The 17,603-nt window shown below is 36.6% G+C and overlaps 1 protein-coding gene across 6 annotated transcripts in view; it reads right to left on the bottom strand.

The window, feature by feature from the left end:
* Nucleotides 1-770: 770 nt before the first annotated feature.
* LOC114881243 (MICAL-like protein 1) overlaps nt 771-17,603 on the bottom strand; it is a 181,146-nt gene continuing 164,313 nt past the window's right edge. For 2 of the 6 annotated variants that reach the window (XM_046287277.1, XM_046287282.1), the window contains 7 exons: nt 14,444-15,413; nt 12,079-12,265; nt 3,914-4,249; nt 3,520-3,655; nt 3,162-3,390; nt 2,293-2,405; nt 771-2,053 (listed from right to left, as the gene is read on the bottom strand). In XM_046287277.1, the coding sequence (XP_046143233.1) occupies nt 1,866-2,053; nt 2,293-2,405; nt 3,162-3,390; nt 3,520-3,655; nt 3,914-4,249; nt 12,079-12,265; nt 14,444-15,413 (2,159 nt within the window). In that variant the 3' untranslated portion in view covers nt 771-1,865. The remainder of the gene's footprint in view (nt 2,054-2,292; nt 2,406-3,161; nt 3,391-3,519; nt 3,656-3,913; nt 4,250-12,078; nt 12,266-14,443; nt 15,414-17,603) is intronic. The other 4 variants (XM_046287276.1, XM_046287275.1, XM_046287273.1 and 1 more) reach the window with 3 other exon arrangements.

The raw sequence follows: 17,603 nt of genomic DNA, 5'->3' as shown, positions 1-17,603 counted from the left end.
TTGATCACGACCACGGCTTGAACGCAGAGCATACCTACTCTCGTGGTTCAGCCCGCGCTAACGGCGCGCTCTGATTGGCCAGTGTTTTTCGTTAATAACTCGAAAACGAAGCCTTAAACAACATTTTGGCAAAGGAAAAAATTGTTTAGAATGACCTTAGCAATCATCCCTCTTCGGCTCCTACCCCAGTCCTGGGGTACCCTGTATATCAATGGATTCAGAAAAAAATGTCGGTTCTTTTTTGTTATTATGTAAATTTTTGTAACTTTTAAGTTAATTTAACAATAAATTTTTTTGTTATGTAGGAGAGAGAAAGGCGTTTCGTCTCGGGATCGTCTGTCAGACTCGTCAGTGGGGCTGACAACAGACGATCCCTGCCCCAGACACCTATCGTACCGCTATTCGGAACTTCTATATATCCGAACAGCATGCCGGGAGAGCACTTGCGAGAGAACACCCGCGATCTCGTCGCCACCTAGTGCTCCCCGGCCCGAACTCAAGGCGTCCGGGGAGACGAAACTCTCTCCCCTCCACTAAACGCCTACAGTTATAAATAATTTTTTTTGCAAAATTAAAAATTTTTTAAAAATATCTTTTGTTTTATCCCAAAAAGTCATGAAGCTCTTGCATAAGAAGTTTCATAAAAATCGGTAACGGACAGTTGGACATGTTTCTTTGTTAAGAATTTCGAAGTATCTTTGAAACTTAAGTTTCAAAATTTCGAAAAAAGAAAATGCATTCTGGAACTGAAAGATTTGAATTTTGAAATTTTAAATTATAATATTTAATTACATGTATCTTTATGAAATTAACTTTTAGCGTTAACATTTAACAAATTAGAATTTGTATGGGACCTCTTTTTTCTACATGGCCATTTTTCGTAGAAAAACCTAAGTTCCTTCAAGGAACCAATTTTTGATCAAAACCTAATTTCTGATTAATTTAGTTATTAATACCATATAATAAATTTATAATGATAAAAATTTATTCCAAACATTATACAATCACTATTTTGGAAGATTAGTTAGGTACTACATATTTTACTTTGAAAGTTAAATTATACGTTAATTATTATTGTACATTTCTAAATATAAAATTTAAAATAAAATTTTAGTTGAATAATAAAAAATCCTGCAGATTTGATTAATTTTTCCGTTAACAAAAGTGCGATAGTTATTCTTGAGTGATTAGGAACTGGTCCTTAACAGTATCGTATTCTCTCTATTAAAGATTCATTTACATATAATTAATGAAAGTATTTAAACATAAACTGTTATTATTTTGAGACCATCATACAATTATTACAAAATATTAGGGACATTACTTTACGATGAATATGTATAATGTCACGTGTGAAAAATACATATAGATCTGTTACAAAAAGGTATTTAATTAACATTTTTTATATATAAATATAACGTTAAAAAACATTATTATCCATTTTAATAGTACCATGTAGGAATAATTTTTATATATAGAAAACCTTTGAATATAATTACAGAGATATAAGAATACAGTACATGGCTATAAGCGCTATATAAATGTTATGATGCAGGGATTTAAAGTGTGTTCCTACACACGAATTTCAGTATAACAAATAACATGCCATTTCCAAAATTCTACATACTGGATTGTCAACCAGTATGATAATAGCATACAAAATCGCTAAGTTTAAAATATACAGCAGAAAGTTGCGTTTTCTTAATAAAATATAAATTAGTTCTCTTTTTACTGCTACACTGTCTGTTTAGCCTTATTCCTATATCTCTATGAACGTAACTTATTCGAGATATATAGTACAAGTAAAACACTGTACAAATTATACAAAAACGGCAGGATTCGTGTAAGTATATAATTATTATAATCTAAAACCACTTTCGTTTATTATGGCGTTTAAGTTTTAACTCAATTTCATCAATATCCTTGTCAATATCTCTCTTAAGTATTTTCTTGAATTTCTTTTCCTTCGTTTTGTCCTTCGACTTATTTTCCTTGGCTTTTGTTTTTCGGGAATGTCCTGAATCTCTATTTAATATTTCATTTTTATTTTTAACTGTGGAATAATAGATAAATTATGGATAAATATAATAGTTCTTTATACATTAAGGAATATTAATATTAGGCACCTTTAAAGTTACGCTTTTTTAATGTTATTTTGAATTTGAATATTTTCCCGCGCTTCTGTGGGGTTTGATAAGTAACGCAAGAATACGATAACGATAATTGAAGTTACTCTGACTTCAATTAAAAACAGATAATAGGCACCCAATTAATATCAAATGTTTAATTTACCAGCAAATAAATCCATATGTTTATGTATACTTTTATCCTCTTCTATTTCTCTACGACGATCCATTTCTAAGCAATCCACTATTTCGTTCCTTCTTTCAACAATTTCTACTAGTCTATTAAAAATAATGTTGTGTTATTTACACATATCTATTTATTAAATTATCTTATTTGACTATTAAAATGATAACAATGATTATTATATATAAATATGACATATTACAGTATTGCCTCGTAATAAGCAAGTGGTCTCGACTTCGAAATAAGCAAGTCGCTATCCCCTCTTCTTTGTTTGAAGTCGCCCGCAAAGTGAGAGGTACGAGAAATGAGTGAGAGGTCCATGAAAGCGCGAAGCCGATGTTTAGGGTAATAAATTTCACGCTCAACTGAGCAGTGACATCGGTTAGTAGAAGAAAGATGGAATATATGTATATAATGCTTTCTATCCTTGTTCAAAAAATAACATCGCTGCTCGGCCGATCACTTTATGATTTGCCGCTACCTCGGATCTCTCACTCGTTTCTCGCGTTCTCTATCGTCCCGTTTCGAGAACAAAGTCAAGCCGAATAGCTACCTCCCTCGAAATAAGCAACGGTTCGGTCCCGAGCCACTTGCTTATTTCGAGGCAATACTGTACAATGAATATAAGGTCATCTTAACCTAGTATGTCAGGTATGCACATAAAATTGCCCAACAGGGGACCGAAATTGTCCGTGGGCAAAGCAACGAGTCCGCCTGCACCTCGGCGTCTGTAGAGCAATTTTATGAACATGTCTCTTATAATGGGTTAACAAGATCCTGAATTTGATGTGTAAATGTTAAAATGCAATTTTAATAGCGATTTCTTAGTAAATATCTTTAAATTGACATACCTTTTTATTAATGCTTCTTCTCTTTGCTTATCAAAGTCAGTTTTCATAGATTCTTGTTGTGACATTAAGCAGCGAATTTGGTATTCTACTTCAGCATGTTCTTCTTCTAATCTCTGTTGTCTTCGAAGCAACATTAATTCAGCTTGCCGCCTGAATAGCTCGTTCTTTTCATTTACTAAAGCGAATAATTCTAGAACTAACTCTTCTACATCTGTTCCAAGAGAAACATCTGAAAATTTTAATGTTATATTTCTGTACAATGACTTCTTTGTAGTGCAATATGTAATTCCTTTATCAAAGAATTTTAGAAACAAAAATGTAGAATAGCATGTATTTTTATAATTTAAATTGTACTTACCGTCAGGTTTAGAATCAGATTCACATTTACTTCTAATTAGTTGCTCCAGTCGTACACCTTGTTTCTCCAAGCCCTGTTGTTGCACCTCTATTTCATCCAATTCCAATTTGACATCCTTCAGAGACATTACTTTTATCTAAAATATATAGTTTATAAATATTAAATTATCTCTTGATGTTTCCAGTAGGTAAGGAGCAGGGTCAGCCTGGCTCTTTCAAAAATGTGAACTGGCCCCCTTACCAATACAAAATTTTAACATTCCACAATTCCAAAATTCCACCAATTTAAAATACTAGAATATCAGAATTAAAGATTTAAAACATTTCAAAATTTTTGCTTTTAAAAATTCAAGAATTCAAAAATCCAAAATTCCCAAAATTTTAGAAACAAATACCTTCCTCTTTAATGGCATTGGACAAGGTGGAGCAGGTCCTTTCTTCCTTTTCCATTTTCCTTCAGTGCTTTTGTCCATGAAAGATCTATCATAGAATCCCTCCTTAGATGGAGTGTGAGAGAAACTTTGCCTGTTTCTATTTGCCACATCTTTACTAATCTTTTCATCCTCCCACACATTATTCCTTTCCGTGGCGTTTTTTGATTTACTGATGGGTGATTCTTCACAACTTAACACAGTGGCAGTGCTTGTATTACACGGACTACTTGTTTGCATTGGTGGAGGTGGGGCTGGTTTTGTTTTTCGTGCCTTGGTTAGTACAATTGGCGACGAAGTCTGAAATTAAAATATTAAACATTTTAGAACTTTCATTAAATTTTACATTGAATAATAAATTTGAGTTTATTGTATAACTGTATAAGAATTGGTGTAACTAATTGTAAGTAGGTGCAAGAGTGGGATAACTGAATGGTTAACTGGCATAACCGAAACTGAGAATAAGCCATCTCATCATTCTAAAATTTTGAGATTGTAGAATTGTAAGATTGTAAGCTATAATAAATCCAAAATTTATAAATTTGAGAATTTGAGAATTCAGAAGTTTTGAAATTTCAAAATACAGTAAGGCCGGATCCACAATATGTATCGACAACATGAATAGTTTTTTGGTCCAACGTCGGTCCGTCATTGATCATTTTTACAACTAACTCGCAGTGCAATACAGTATTGCCTCGTAATAAGCAAGTGGTCTCGACTTCGAAATAAGCAAGTCGCTATCCCCTCTTCTTTGTTTGAAGTCGCCCGCAAAGTGAGAGGTACGAGAAATGAGTGAGAGGTCCATGAAAGCGCGAAGCCGATGTTTAGGGTAATAAATTTCACGCTCAACTGAGCAGTGACATCGGTTAGTAGAAGAAAGATGGAATATATGTATATAATGCTTTCTATCCTTGTTCAAAAAATAACATCGCTGCTCGGCCGATCACTATATGATTTGCCGCTACCTCGGATCTCTCACTCGTTTCTCGCGTTCTCTATCGTCCCGTTTCGAGAACAAAGTCAAGCCGAATAGCTACCTCCCTCGAAATAAGCAACGGTTCAGTCCCGAGCCACTTGCTTATTTCGAGGCAATACTGTAGAAGTGTGTGCAATATAAAATTTAATACTTCATATATTTTTCTTCATCTTTTATTAAATGATGATGCAGCGTATAATATTCGCCTTCACTTTGTCTCATAATTAAACTTGGATCCACCCACATTCTTCTATTTGTTTTCTTTCGATTTTTTATGTTTTCTTAAATCTTTATCTAAAAATACAGCTATAATAGCTAATTCTTTAATCGAAAAATTAAAAGACATTTTTTTACATTTATATTTTAATTCTATCTGACTTGGAGCACGAACGACTCCAGGCTAAAGAGTGCTCGAAATCTGGCAGAGCAAAAGCAGACCGAGAGCGGCTCGAAAGTGGTACATACATATAGCAGTATGGATACGGTAAGATTTTACCGGACCGTGAGCGAATCGTAATCGGACCGATAATGTGGATTCGGCCTAAAAGTTGGATAACTACCCGAAAATCGGGACCCAAACCGGGCGATTATAAAACAAAGGTGTCTTTTCGTTTGAATGTTGCCGAGTTTAGAAAAGGGCAGAAAAAAGAAAGAGGTCCGAGAACCAAAGGAACTGAGAAAAACATGGGTGAGACGATATTAATTCAACAATAAAACTTTTTAATTGTTTTTTGCTAAATGAAACTTTTACCAATGTAAGGTTCTTTTGATTAAAAGAAAACCAAACACGATATAACTTCAAGCATATTTACTTATTATCATAAAAAGAGAAGAAACTTCAGATCACATTTAGGTATTAAATAGGTGAAAGAAAATCACTCGTTAAATAAGCAAATATACTTCAAATTATATCATGTTTTGTCTTGTTTTAGTCAGAAGATCCTCCAAATTGCATTGGTAAAAGTTTCATTGAAAAAAAAAAATCAAAAACCTAAAAGTTCTGTTGCTGCATTAGTATTGTCTCATTGATATTCTAGTTTAGATCTAGGTTACACTATTTGCTTGTTCAGCCACAGCCGATTCTATGTACATAGTACTAGCCATGCTGAACAACGTGGCAACACCGCTCACGTGACAATCGGGAGTCCTATTTTCAAAAACAGAGTCCTGTGCTCGGAACTGTAATTACCGTCTTTTTTAATTAAAAGCTGTAGTAATATACGCTATTTTGTATTAATTATGTATAAACAATACATAAACGTTGCAACTATGGCAAGTAGAAGTGATGTGGTAGTATAAAATTGTTATAAATGTGATATAAAGTTTGTGTACTCTCGAAGTAGTTTGGTGTTGTGAAGCATGATATTTGAAATATTTACAGTGGTTTCAAGAAAATTTAGGTATGAAGCAAAATGAAACCATCTTTGGATCAAATTGAAACATTTAAGAATTGATAAACGTGTATATAAGTGTTGAAGAGTAATGGTAAAATCTTGTGTTGGCAACACGTGCGCGTTGCCTGCGCTCTTTTGTCTACTTTTTTTTTCGCGCCATCGTTCTGTTCTATGCATGTAAGCTCACGTGTTAGTAAGCGTCCCTTTTGTACGTTTAAGTTAAGTTCAGATATTAAAACTGCTTTGAACTTCTAAGTGTGGTGTTTATTCCGCGCAACTTTTCACTGCCACCTTTCATCAGGTTATGGGCCCAGTCCCATCGTTTTTTGGGTTGTATATAAAAGGGCGCGAATACCGTCGTTTTTGAGGTTATTAGAAGCGTGGGTCGGCCGGAAAAACAGGCGAGATGGATACGGCAAATACTGTCACGAGTTTAAAGTTAACCGGAGGAGAAAATTGGGCCGTATGGAAGTTCCAGACTGAGGTCGTGTTAAAAGGAAGGGGACTTCACGATATTGTGGCAGGGCAGAGTCTAGAACCTGAGGCAGCAGGGGAGAAGGCAGAGTGGCTGAAAAGGGATGCGAAGGCACAGGAGATCTTGGTTACGAGAATTGAGCAAGGGCCGCTTACACATTTACTGTCATGTACCAGTTCGAGGGAGATGTGGTCAAAATTAAAGTCCGTGTACGATAAGGAGTCGGTAGTTAGTGTGCATTTGTTGCAGCAGAAGTTTTTCATGTGCGAGCATAAAGACGAATCAATGTCGGGTTTTTTATCGAAGCTCGAAGAAATACGGACAAAACTTAAGCAGGCCGGGGAGCCTATTTCAGACAAGATGCTCATGACCAAGATATTGATGTCGCTGCCAGAACCCTACAAGCATTTTCGATCAGCGTGGGAGTCAGTTCCACTAGAGAAGCAGACAACCGAAGAGCTTACATCAAGGCTCTTAATTGAAGAGGAAAGAGTAAGCTCAAGCGAAGGTGAAGCAGTAGCCTTGGCGGGAACTAGCAGCAGCAGGAGCGTAAATAAGAAAATGAAATGCTTCGCATGTGGAAAAGAAGGGCATCTAGCAAAGTTTTGTTTCAGTAAAGCAAAAGGAACTAAGAGCTGTTATTACTGCAAGAAAAAAGGGCACATCGCAGAAAATTGCTTCTTAAAAAGGAAGAAGGAAAGTGAAGAAAAGAAGAAAGACAAGAAGGAAGAGAAGAAAGAAGAAGTAAACGCTTTTGTGGGAACCAGTGCTCAGAAAAATGACTCAATGAAGAATGTTTGGTACATGGATACCGGTGCGAGTGAGCATATGTGTGGAAACAGGAAGCTGTTTAAATCATTAAGTGAGAAGCAATGCTGCAGTAAAGTGAGAGTCGGTGACGGAAACTTGCTAGAAGTAAAGGGAATTGGTACTGTGGCGTTAAATGCATGGAACGGTCAGAGGTACATAAAGACAGTTTTATCCGGCGTACTGTATGTTCCCGAATTAAAATTTAACCTGTTCTCAGCTGGTCACGTGTTAGATAAGGGATACTTTTTAGTGTCAAACAATGAACTATGTGAGTTTCTAGATGGTCATGGTGAAGTACGTGCAATAGCAAAACGAGAAAATAGACTGTTTAGGATGGCCTTTGTGCTAGAAGAGGAAACTGAAGCGCAACCAGCTGGCTTCGAAGATGAACAGGGTGTGGAACGCAGCACATTTGACATCTCGGAATGTCATTTGGGTAAGAAGATTGAGAACTTATCTGTGTGGCATAAAAGACTTTGTCATCAGAACTTGGAGCATGTAAAAGGTATTTTATTGAAAAGTAACATTAAGTTCTTTGACGACAGTGCCAGTTTTGTTTGCGAAAAGTGCTTGGCCGGTAAACAACACAGAACCCCGTTTCCTTTAAGCAGTTCGAGAGCATCCAAAAGACTTGAGTTGGTGCATGCCGACGTTTGCGGACCCATGGAGCAGACTTCCCTGGGTGGAGCAAGGTATTTTCTTCTATTGAAAGACGATTATTCAGCGTATAAAAGTATATTCTTTATCAAGAACAAGAGCTATGTAAAGACATGTATAGAAAAGTTTATAGCGCGTGCGGAAAGAGAAACTGGATGTAAATTAAAAGTTTTAAGGACGGACAACGGGCTCGAATTTGTCAATTCGGAACTGAAAGCCATGTTGGAGAATCGAGGTATAGTCCACCAAAGAAGTGTCGTGTACACCCCGCAGCAAAATGGTCGAGCAGAGAGGGAGATGCGAACATTAGTGGAGGCGGCTCGTGCAATGATTGATGGAATGCATAAGAAGTTTTGGGCGGAGGCCGTGAACACGGCTGTGTACACGATTAACAGGACAGGTCCAAGCCCAGTGAAGGGACTAACACCTTACGAAGTATACCATAACAGCAGCGCAGCCTTGGAGTTGTTTAAGAATTTCGGATCGCAGGTGTCTGTGCACATACCAAAGGAAAAACGCCTGAAGTGGGACCCAAAAAATGTCAAGGGTTTGTTAATTGGCTACGGGGAAGAGGTAAAAGGATACCGAATCTACTTCCCGAAGAATAATAAAGTAGAGATACACCGGGATGTAATATTTCTACCGCAGAAGATGGCAGAGCTGGATGAAGAAAAGCTAGAAAAAGAAAGGTTTGTGACCCAAGTTTGTGAGCAGGAAACAGATAGCGAGGACCAAGATGCGAGTGAAGAAAATGAAAACAGAGAAAATGAAGAAGAGCAGATGGAGCAAAGTGATGAAGACGCAGGCGACGTTTTCGAAGAGGCCCTCGACACCAGCACCCACGAAAGAAGTGAGGTAACGAGGCGAAACCTAAGGCAGAGAAGCGATTTGAAGATGCCAGCTCGCTTTGAGGATTTTTATACAAGTCTGTTAACCACAGAGGAAGATCCCAAAACCTACGACGAGGCAATGTCGAGCAGAGACGCAGAAAAATGGAAAAAGGCTATGGGGGCTGAGATACAAGCATTGTTAGAGAACGAAACATGGAAGTGTGTGAGGAGACCCAAAGACAAAGTGAATATTATAGACTGTAAGTGGGTGTTTAGGCGTAAAAGAAATGAAAGCGGAGACATAACTTGTAATAAGGCCAGACTGGTTGCTAGAGGTTTCCAGCAGTCAGACATTTCCAGCAGTTATCCCTTTCAGATATTTACAGTCCTGTAGCAAGGTTATCATCTGTTAGAATGTTATTGGCTTTTTGTAACGAATATGATACCCCTATTCATCAGTTAGATGTTTGTAGTGCCTTTTTATATGGGGAAATAGAAGGGGATGTATATATTTCTTTACCAGAGGGATGTGAAGGCGTTATAACGGATAAAGAGCGTGTTTTAAAGTTAAACAAATCCTTGTATGGCCTGAAAGGTTCACCCAAAAATTGGAACAAAAAGTTTCATGAGGTAATGCAAAAATTGGGCTTTGTTAGATCAGAGCATGAATATTGTCTTTACATAAGAACAGAAGGAAAGTATAAAACTCTTTTGTTGCTGTACATTGATGATCTGCTGTTGGCTTCGAAGGATTGTAAGGACATAGAGCATGTTAAAAGGATGCTAAATAACCATTTTAAAATGAAAGACTTGGGGGCAGTTAGACAATATTTGGGCATGTCTATAGTACAAAATCTAGAAAAAGGGGAGGTAATAATAAATCAGACAGCATATCTGGAAAGTTTGCTCACTAAGTGTAACATGAAAGACTGTAAACCCATTTCTACACCGATGGTAGAAAATTTTGATCATAGCGTGCTAAAAAGAGCAAAATCAGAGAGTCAGAAAATTGAAAGTAGATGTAGAATGGTTATAGGTTCATTAATGTATGCAATGTTATGTTCACGACCGGATCTATGTTTGTCAATTAGTATATTGAGCAGGTACCAGTCCTGTGCCAGTGAGGATCTGTGGTCAGCGCTCAAGCGAGTATTGCGTTATATTAAGGGTACCATAAAGTTAAGCTTAATTTTTAGAAAAAGTGAAACAAGCAATGTCAACAAAATAATAGGTTTCGTTGACGCTGATTGGGCGGGCGACAAGGTAGACCGAAAGTCAACTGGTGGCTATTTCTTTAAAGTCTTCGGCTGCAGTGTATCATGGGCTTCTCGTAAGCAATCAACCATTGCCTTGTCATCGACCGAATCAGAGTACATAGCTTTAGGTTTGGCTACTAGTGAGGCCTGTTTGATAAGGAATTTGTTTTTCGACTTGGAAGAAAAATGGATAACCGTAAAGATATTTGAAGACAATCAGTCTGTGATCAAAGTATGTAAAAATCCTGAGTTCCACCACAAATTGAAGCATGTAGACATTAAGATGCATTTTGTCAGAGACAAAGTGTCCAATGATATAATATCTATTGAATACGTTAGCACTAATGAGCAAATTAGCGATGTACTGACAAAACCTTTGGGTAGAATCAAGTTTGAAAAGTTTCGTGGTGGCCTAGGTTTAAAATAAGTCTTTTGTGTGTAAAATTTCAGGGGGTGTACAGATTTACCATTAAGGGGGTGTGTTGAAGAGTAATGGTAAAATCTTGTGTTGGCAACACGTGCGCGTTGCCTGCGCTCTTTTGTCTACTTTTTTTTTCGCGCCATCGTTCTGTTCTATGCATGTAAGCTCACGTGTTAGTAAGCGTCCCTTTTGTACGTTTAAGTTAAGTTCAGATATTAAAACTGCTTTGAACTTCTAAGTGTGGTGTTTATTCCGCGCAACTTTTCACTGCCACCTTTCATCAATAAGTGAATAAAAACCTTGAAACAAGCGAAATTATTGGAACGAAACCAAAGAGGTTATGTGAAGTCCAGAGAGTAGCCGAGAGTCTGACGACGTTGATTGGCTGGGAGTCTGGGAGTCCGGGAGGCAGATAGAGTAGGGTTAGATGTTGATATATTCAGACCGGACTCCCGCGGTGTTGCCATTTTTACTTCAGCACGGCTAGTACTTACTAGAGTCGGCTGTGGGGATGGTTAACGGGCAGTTATTCAATGGATCTGCCCGGGTACTTATCCAATTTCTAATGTCCCAGAATTTAGAAATTTCAGAGTTTCAAAATCTGAGAAACTTTGAATACCAGAATGTACAAATTTCAAATTTCCACCATTCCAAAATTCCAGCATACCAGAATTCAAATGTTTCAGAATTCCAAAACTTCAGGATTTCAAATCCTCTAAATTCAAATTTCTAGAATCACAAGATTTGAGAATTCTGGAATAAAAAAATTTTAAGATGATAGAAATACAAAAGTTTTAGAATCCCAAAATTCCAGAATTTTAGATTCATTAAATTCAAATTTCTAGAATTAAAAAATTTTTAAAACTGCAGAATTTCAAAGTTTCAAGCAGTTTAAGGTACCCAAGTCCAAAAATTCCTGAATTCTAAAACTTTCGAAGTTAAAAAATTTCAGGATTCCATAAATTCTAGAGTTCTAGAATTCCGAAGTAACAAAATTCTAAAATTCTTCCGTAAAATCTTATCTCAATGGAAATAATGATTTCTATCGAAACGTAGTATAATACATCATGCAACTAAAAATAAAACGCACAATAATATTTCTATTACGTGAAATTACGGATAAAAAAAATTAAACAATATTAACTCGATACGGTCGGTAAATCTAAAGTATCTAATCCCCCAAAAAAACTTAATTACAATGTAGAATTTAGAAAATGAAAATAATATGAAATATAAAATAAATTAAAATTGGGATTCTCTTTATAGTCCGCAGTCCAAGAGTTAATAGAATTAATACGTAGTTCGCATACCTGAGGCATATGTTGATCAGGAGAGCGCTCTTTCTTGTTAGGTGGTAATGGAGCTGGTTTCTTTTTTCGACAAGTTGTTCCTAAACTACTTGGTGATTCCAAACTGGCCAGGGAACTATTAGATACGTTCAAACTATTGTAATTCTGATCAGACTTCGATTCGTTTACTCCTGGCTCTTGGATGTTTCTGTAAATTAAGCAATTTATTTGAAACTATTAAATACATTATACAGGGTGTTCGATAAGAGGTGGGAGAAATTTTAGGAGATGATTCTGGAAATAAGATGGAAATCAAGAATGACGAAATAGCGTTTACGGCTGCATTGATTAGTTATTAACGTTAAAAAATTCGGGTGAAAAGCGCCTAAAACCGACAATCTACATGTCACCGACGATTGAACGTCGTTTCAATAGGAGCGTCTGCAATCACAGTCAAAAGTCGTTGAATATTAGAAGCTCACTATATACATACACTCAGTCCCATCGAAGTTGTCGCAGTGAAATTGGCGCGCTAACGCTTCACGACGCGGCGGAGTTAGCGCGCCAACTTCACTGCGACGACTTCGACGGGACTGAGTGTACACTGAGTTGCATTGAACTTGTCGCAGTGAAGTTGGCTACAAATTCACTAACACATTCACGCCGCAGCGTCGGTGAACCGAACTCGCCATCGGCTCACCGACACGGCGTGAATGCGTTAGTGAATTTGTAGCCAACTTCACTAACACATTCACGCCGCGTCGGTGAGTCGATCTCGCCCATCGGCTCACCGACGCGGCGTGAATGTGCCAATGAATTTGTAGCCAACTTCACTGCGACAAGTTCAATGCAACTCAGTGTACATGCTATTCTGTACCTAAGTGTTGCAATATTTAATATGACGTGTGGACAGTTGACAATCCTGTATTAATTTTAGTGTGTATGGTGTGCGTTATAACATTTCCTCCGAGATTAAGAAAAAGAGGATTTAAGAGGGTTAAAAAGGGATTTGTCAGCACTTTATACTATACTGTAACAAAAAGAAACACAATATCACGTAGTAATCTTTTAGTATTCAATGACTGTTGGCGATGACTGTACACTGTACACGCCTCTGTTGACACGATTTTCAATCGTCGGTAATGTGCAAATTGCCGATTTTAGACACTTTTCATTTGAATCTTTTAACTCTAATAACTAAAAACAAAGCTGCGAACGCTATTTCGTCATTCTTGATTTTCGTTTTATTTCAACCCCCAGAATCATCTCCTAAAGTTTGTCCCACCTATTGTCGAACACCCTGTATATGAAGGCAGAGACGACTCTCGTTATATTGCCGGTTGGGCAAATTCCCCTTCACATGGACTTTCACGTACTCTAGTAACGTTCCTCTCCACTGTCGTAGCGTATGGAGATTCATGAAAAGTGCCGTGCCAGAATATCAAGCCAATGCTTGTAGCGCAATTGGAGGGAGATTCAAAAGGTCAATTGGCCCCTCTCCCATTAAGAAATTAAAAACCTTCTTTTTAACAAGAATCAACTATTTTTAACATTTCATAAAACATTATCAGAATAAATAATAATGAAGACAATTAGGTTTAATAATATCACAGAAGTAAGGTATAAACAAAAATTTGTCCTCCTTCCCAGCGGACGGTTATAATTGCGCCATTGAGCAATACCGATTAGCATTGATTGACAAATGTAATCGGAACTCTTTCATTGAACATTGATCGTAAGATAACGTGTCTGTGTTGGTTTCGGTAGTCAAACGCAGCATGGAAGGAGCTCTTTCTATATTGCCGATATCAAGAATTATCCGTAACCGGCAATATAGCGAAAGTTTACTGTATCTGATTGTTATACATATATCAAATAGCCAATTTTAAAACAAAAAATGTAATTTTGACCATCATTGTTAATTCTACTTCCTCACCCTTTGTAGAAGGTTCCTATTTGTTTATGCATGCTAGGGTGTTAAACGCCCCACAATAAGGAAATAGGGTTATCACGTTTTGAGGCCTAAAGACTGGTGTAACTAGGTAGGATCAGCTCCCATCCTCCTCCGCCCCCCCAATATTGTAAATTCAAAACTTTCAGAGCACCAGAATTCGAAGATTCTAGAATTCAGAAATTCCAGAGTTACAAGATTCCGGAATTTCAGAATTTCAAAATTCTATAATCTTAAAATTCCCAAATTCTAAGAGATCAAATTTTTAAAATGCTAAAATTATAACAAGTTTTTAATCATATTACATGAATTTAAAAATTTGCATTTTTAACAAATTGTAATTTTAGAATTTTGAAATTTCAAAATTATGGAATTGAGAATGTCCCCTGCCTTGTCCCCTGCCTAGTTACACCAGTTGGATTAATACACTTATACCTTGTTGTACGTGGTTTAGGAACAGGCTTTGTTTCCGGTACTTTTATTTTACTCTCCGAATCACTCTCTTGCTCATCATCGTCACTCCAAAAGGGGTTTAAATTAATTTGAGGAGCAATCAGACGTCTTTTCGTTGATACTTCTTCAAGAGCTTGAGACTTTACAATATTATTATCAATATTACTTCTTACAGCTGGTTTTGGTATAACAAGTTCTTTTTTCTTCTCCTCTTTATTTTCAAAAGGATTTGTAGAACTTCTGCTACTTTCAGAAATATTTATTATTGAATCGGTATCAGTATTTTCTTCTTCGTCACTTTTAAAAGGATTTAGACTTTCTGGATAATCTTTCTCAGCAACAATAGAAGATTTCGTTGTGAAATCAGTTTCACTTACATCAGTGGTGGATATATGCTTTTCGCTATTAATTTGAGAATGAATCATCTTGTCGCTTTCTAAAACAACCATTTGATTGATTTCAAGCGTAGTCATTAAAGTATCATTGACAGGAGTCGTTGAAACTTTTAATACAATCTCTGAATCTTTAGAGTCTTCTTTTTTTACATTGTGCTCTTTATATTGTGCTTTGTGTTTTGGTACTTCATTACTTTTCTCAAAGGAGTCTTTTGGATTTTCAAATAATTTGAGTCTTGCTTGAACTAAGGAAAGGCAATTTTCAGAATCATTCTTAACAGTTTTGTCTGTCAACTGTTCTTCAATATTGGTTTTAGTAATAGTTGATTCCTCTTGATGAGTAAAATTTTTTGAACAGTTTGTGTTGGAATCTTCATCATCAGAAACTCTTTGGTTTCTACTGGACGGTTCTAATTGTGCAGAATGAAAATTGTTACTGCTACCTTCACCATCGAATGAATGATGATCTTCATTTCTTCTAGGAGTTGAAGATCTACTTTCTTTTCCTTGCTGATCATTCATTGGCAGCATAGAATCTACGCTGTCTGCAGTATCTGCTTGAAAATGTACAAAAAAATATTTGTTTAAATTATTTGGGTTTTTATGTGAAGTATGTCTCTAAGACTGTGTGATTCTTAGAGATAGAGATGATTCTTCAAATTGTGTTGAAGGAGATATAAAATGAATTGAAATCAAAATCGGAGGTCAAAGTTTTTGTTTTGACATTACGTATTTTACTCGTTATGAGGTATGTAATAAAGGAACCTCATCTCTTTACGTTTTACGCTACATTTACACAGGAAAATGTAATTTAATATTTGTTTTACTATTAATGCTTTTCAATTAAATGATCAATATTATAGAATTTAATATGTAAATTAAATTGTAAGGTTTCAAAATTCAAATTACAAAATTTCAAATTTCAGGGTTTCGAGATTTCAAAATTTTAAACTTAAATTGAAAAATTCAAGTTACATGCCACCCTCATTCCTCTCTTTCCTTTATTCTGAAGTCCATTAGCACATTTGGTTCCGGGATAATATGTATAGCTCATTTACGATAACGTAAAGTTGTTAAACCCATTGACTCTACAACACTTAAGACACAAGATTGCATATTGCTTTTTATTTTAAGGTTCTATTTCGATACGTTGCATGTAGCACATTGACACGCTAAGAAACCTTCTCCTATGTGATTCAGCATTTCGGATCCTTGTATATGTTTTTAGAGATCGGATTTTATGTACATTCGCGATGAAATGAGGCTTCCCTAGAGAAAATGAGGAAGCAGGAATTCTCAAAATTTTAAATTTGACGATGTTAATATGAAAAGTGATTTATAAAAAAAATAATGTAATTTTTAACTATTAGATGTTATAAAATGTACATATAACATTAATCCGCTATTAAACGACTGAACGAGATTTTTGTGGCTTTTTAACTCAAAATCTAGATTATCAATTTTGACCATTCTTTGCAAGCCGATCACAGTGGTCATTGCTAGTGTTTATATAGAATAAAATCAGAGATCGGTGGTGTCCTTGAGGAATGGTCACAGAAACTGATACCCATGTTAAGTCTATGAAAAAAATTGGAATTACGCTATCGCACGCGCTTTGAATTCGTGTTCCGTAAATTAAAACTCGGGTTGTTTTGTTTTGTTTTGCTAAACACTACTTTCAATTGCTATATTGTGTCCCAACTCTGTTGAAGTTACTTTTACTGCAAATCAATCACTTCGTTCCAGTATGTCAGTCACGAAGCGGATGGTGGCCTAGTACTATAATTACCAAGTTTGATGCACATTTATTTTTCGGTTGAAAATAATGCAGGAAATTAAATACGTAAAGGATGAAATATAATTTAATATGTCCATTCTTTATCTTGATAATAACCAACATACATTTCAACAAAAGTAGTTCGATACAAATTTTTAATTTGAAATACAGTACTTGAAGCCAGTTATTTTGACTAGTTTGGTAGTTTTAGTGTTAATTCAAATTTTCCCGCGTAAACGTTTATGCGCAAGTGGCGAGGGTCACAGACGTATATACAGGGTGTCCCAGAATTCGCGTAACACCCGGATACGGGGGGTTGCAGGGATGATTCTGAACAACTTTTTCCTTTACCAAAATGTTGGTTGAAGCTTCGTTTTTGAGTTATTAACGAGAAACAATGGCCAATCAAACCGCGTGTAGAGCGCGCGCTCAACCACGAGGTCGTTGGCTCTCAACCGCGCTCGGTTGCGATCGTGAACAAACGCATTGACAAACGCATCCATTATTCATTAATAACGAATAATTCGATGTAACATTTATCGCACACTTAACTCGATACCCACCTGTGCCAATGCGTTTGTTCACGACGATGACCGAGCGCGGTTGAGAGACAACGCCACAGCCGACTCTATACAGTAAAACCTGGATAAATGCAACGAAAGAATGCTTGGATAAGTGCAACATCGCTATCCCCTCCACTTGGGGGGATCCCCCTAAGCCGAACCGAGTCGCTCGGCGAGGAAACCGTGTACAGTATTGCCTCGAAATAAGCAAGTGGCTCGGGACCGAACCGTTGCTTATTTCGAGGGAGGTAGCTATTCGGCTTGACTTTGTTCTCGAAACGGGACGATAGAGAACGCGAGGTAGCGGCAAATCATAAAGTGATCGGCCGAGCAGCGATGTTATTTTTTGAACAAGGATAGAAAGCATTATATACATATATTCCATCCTTCTTCTACTAACCGATGTC

The sequence above is a fragment of the Osmia bicornis genome, chromosome 1, assembly GCF_907164935.1.
Source record: "Osmia bicornis bicornis chromosome 1, iOsmBic2.1, whole genome shotgun sequence".
NCBI lineage: Eukaryota > Metazoa > Arthropoda > Insecta > Hymenoptera > Megachilidae > Osmia > Osmia bicornis.
Note: the sequence above shows the minus strand (reverse complement) of the source record. Positions and strands in the feature narration are given on the sequence as shown.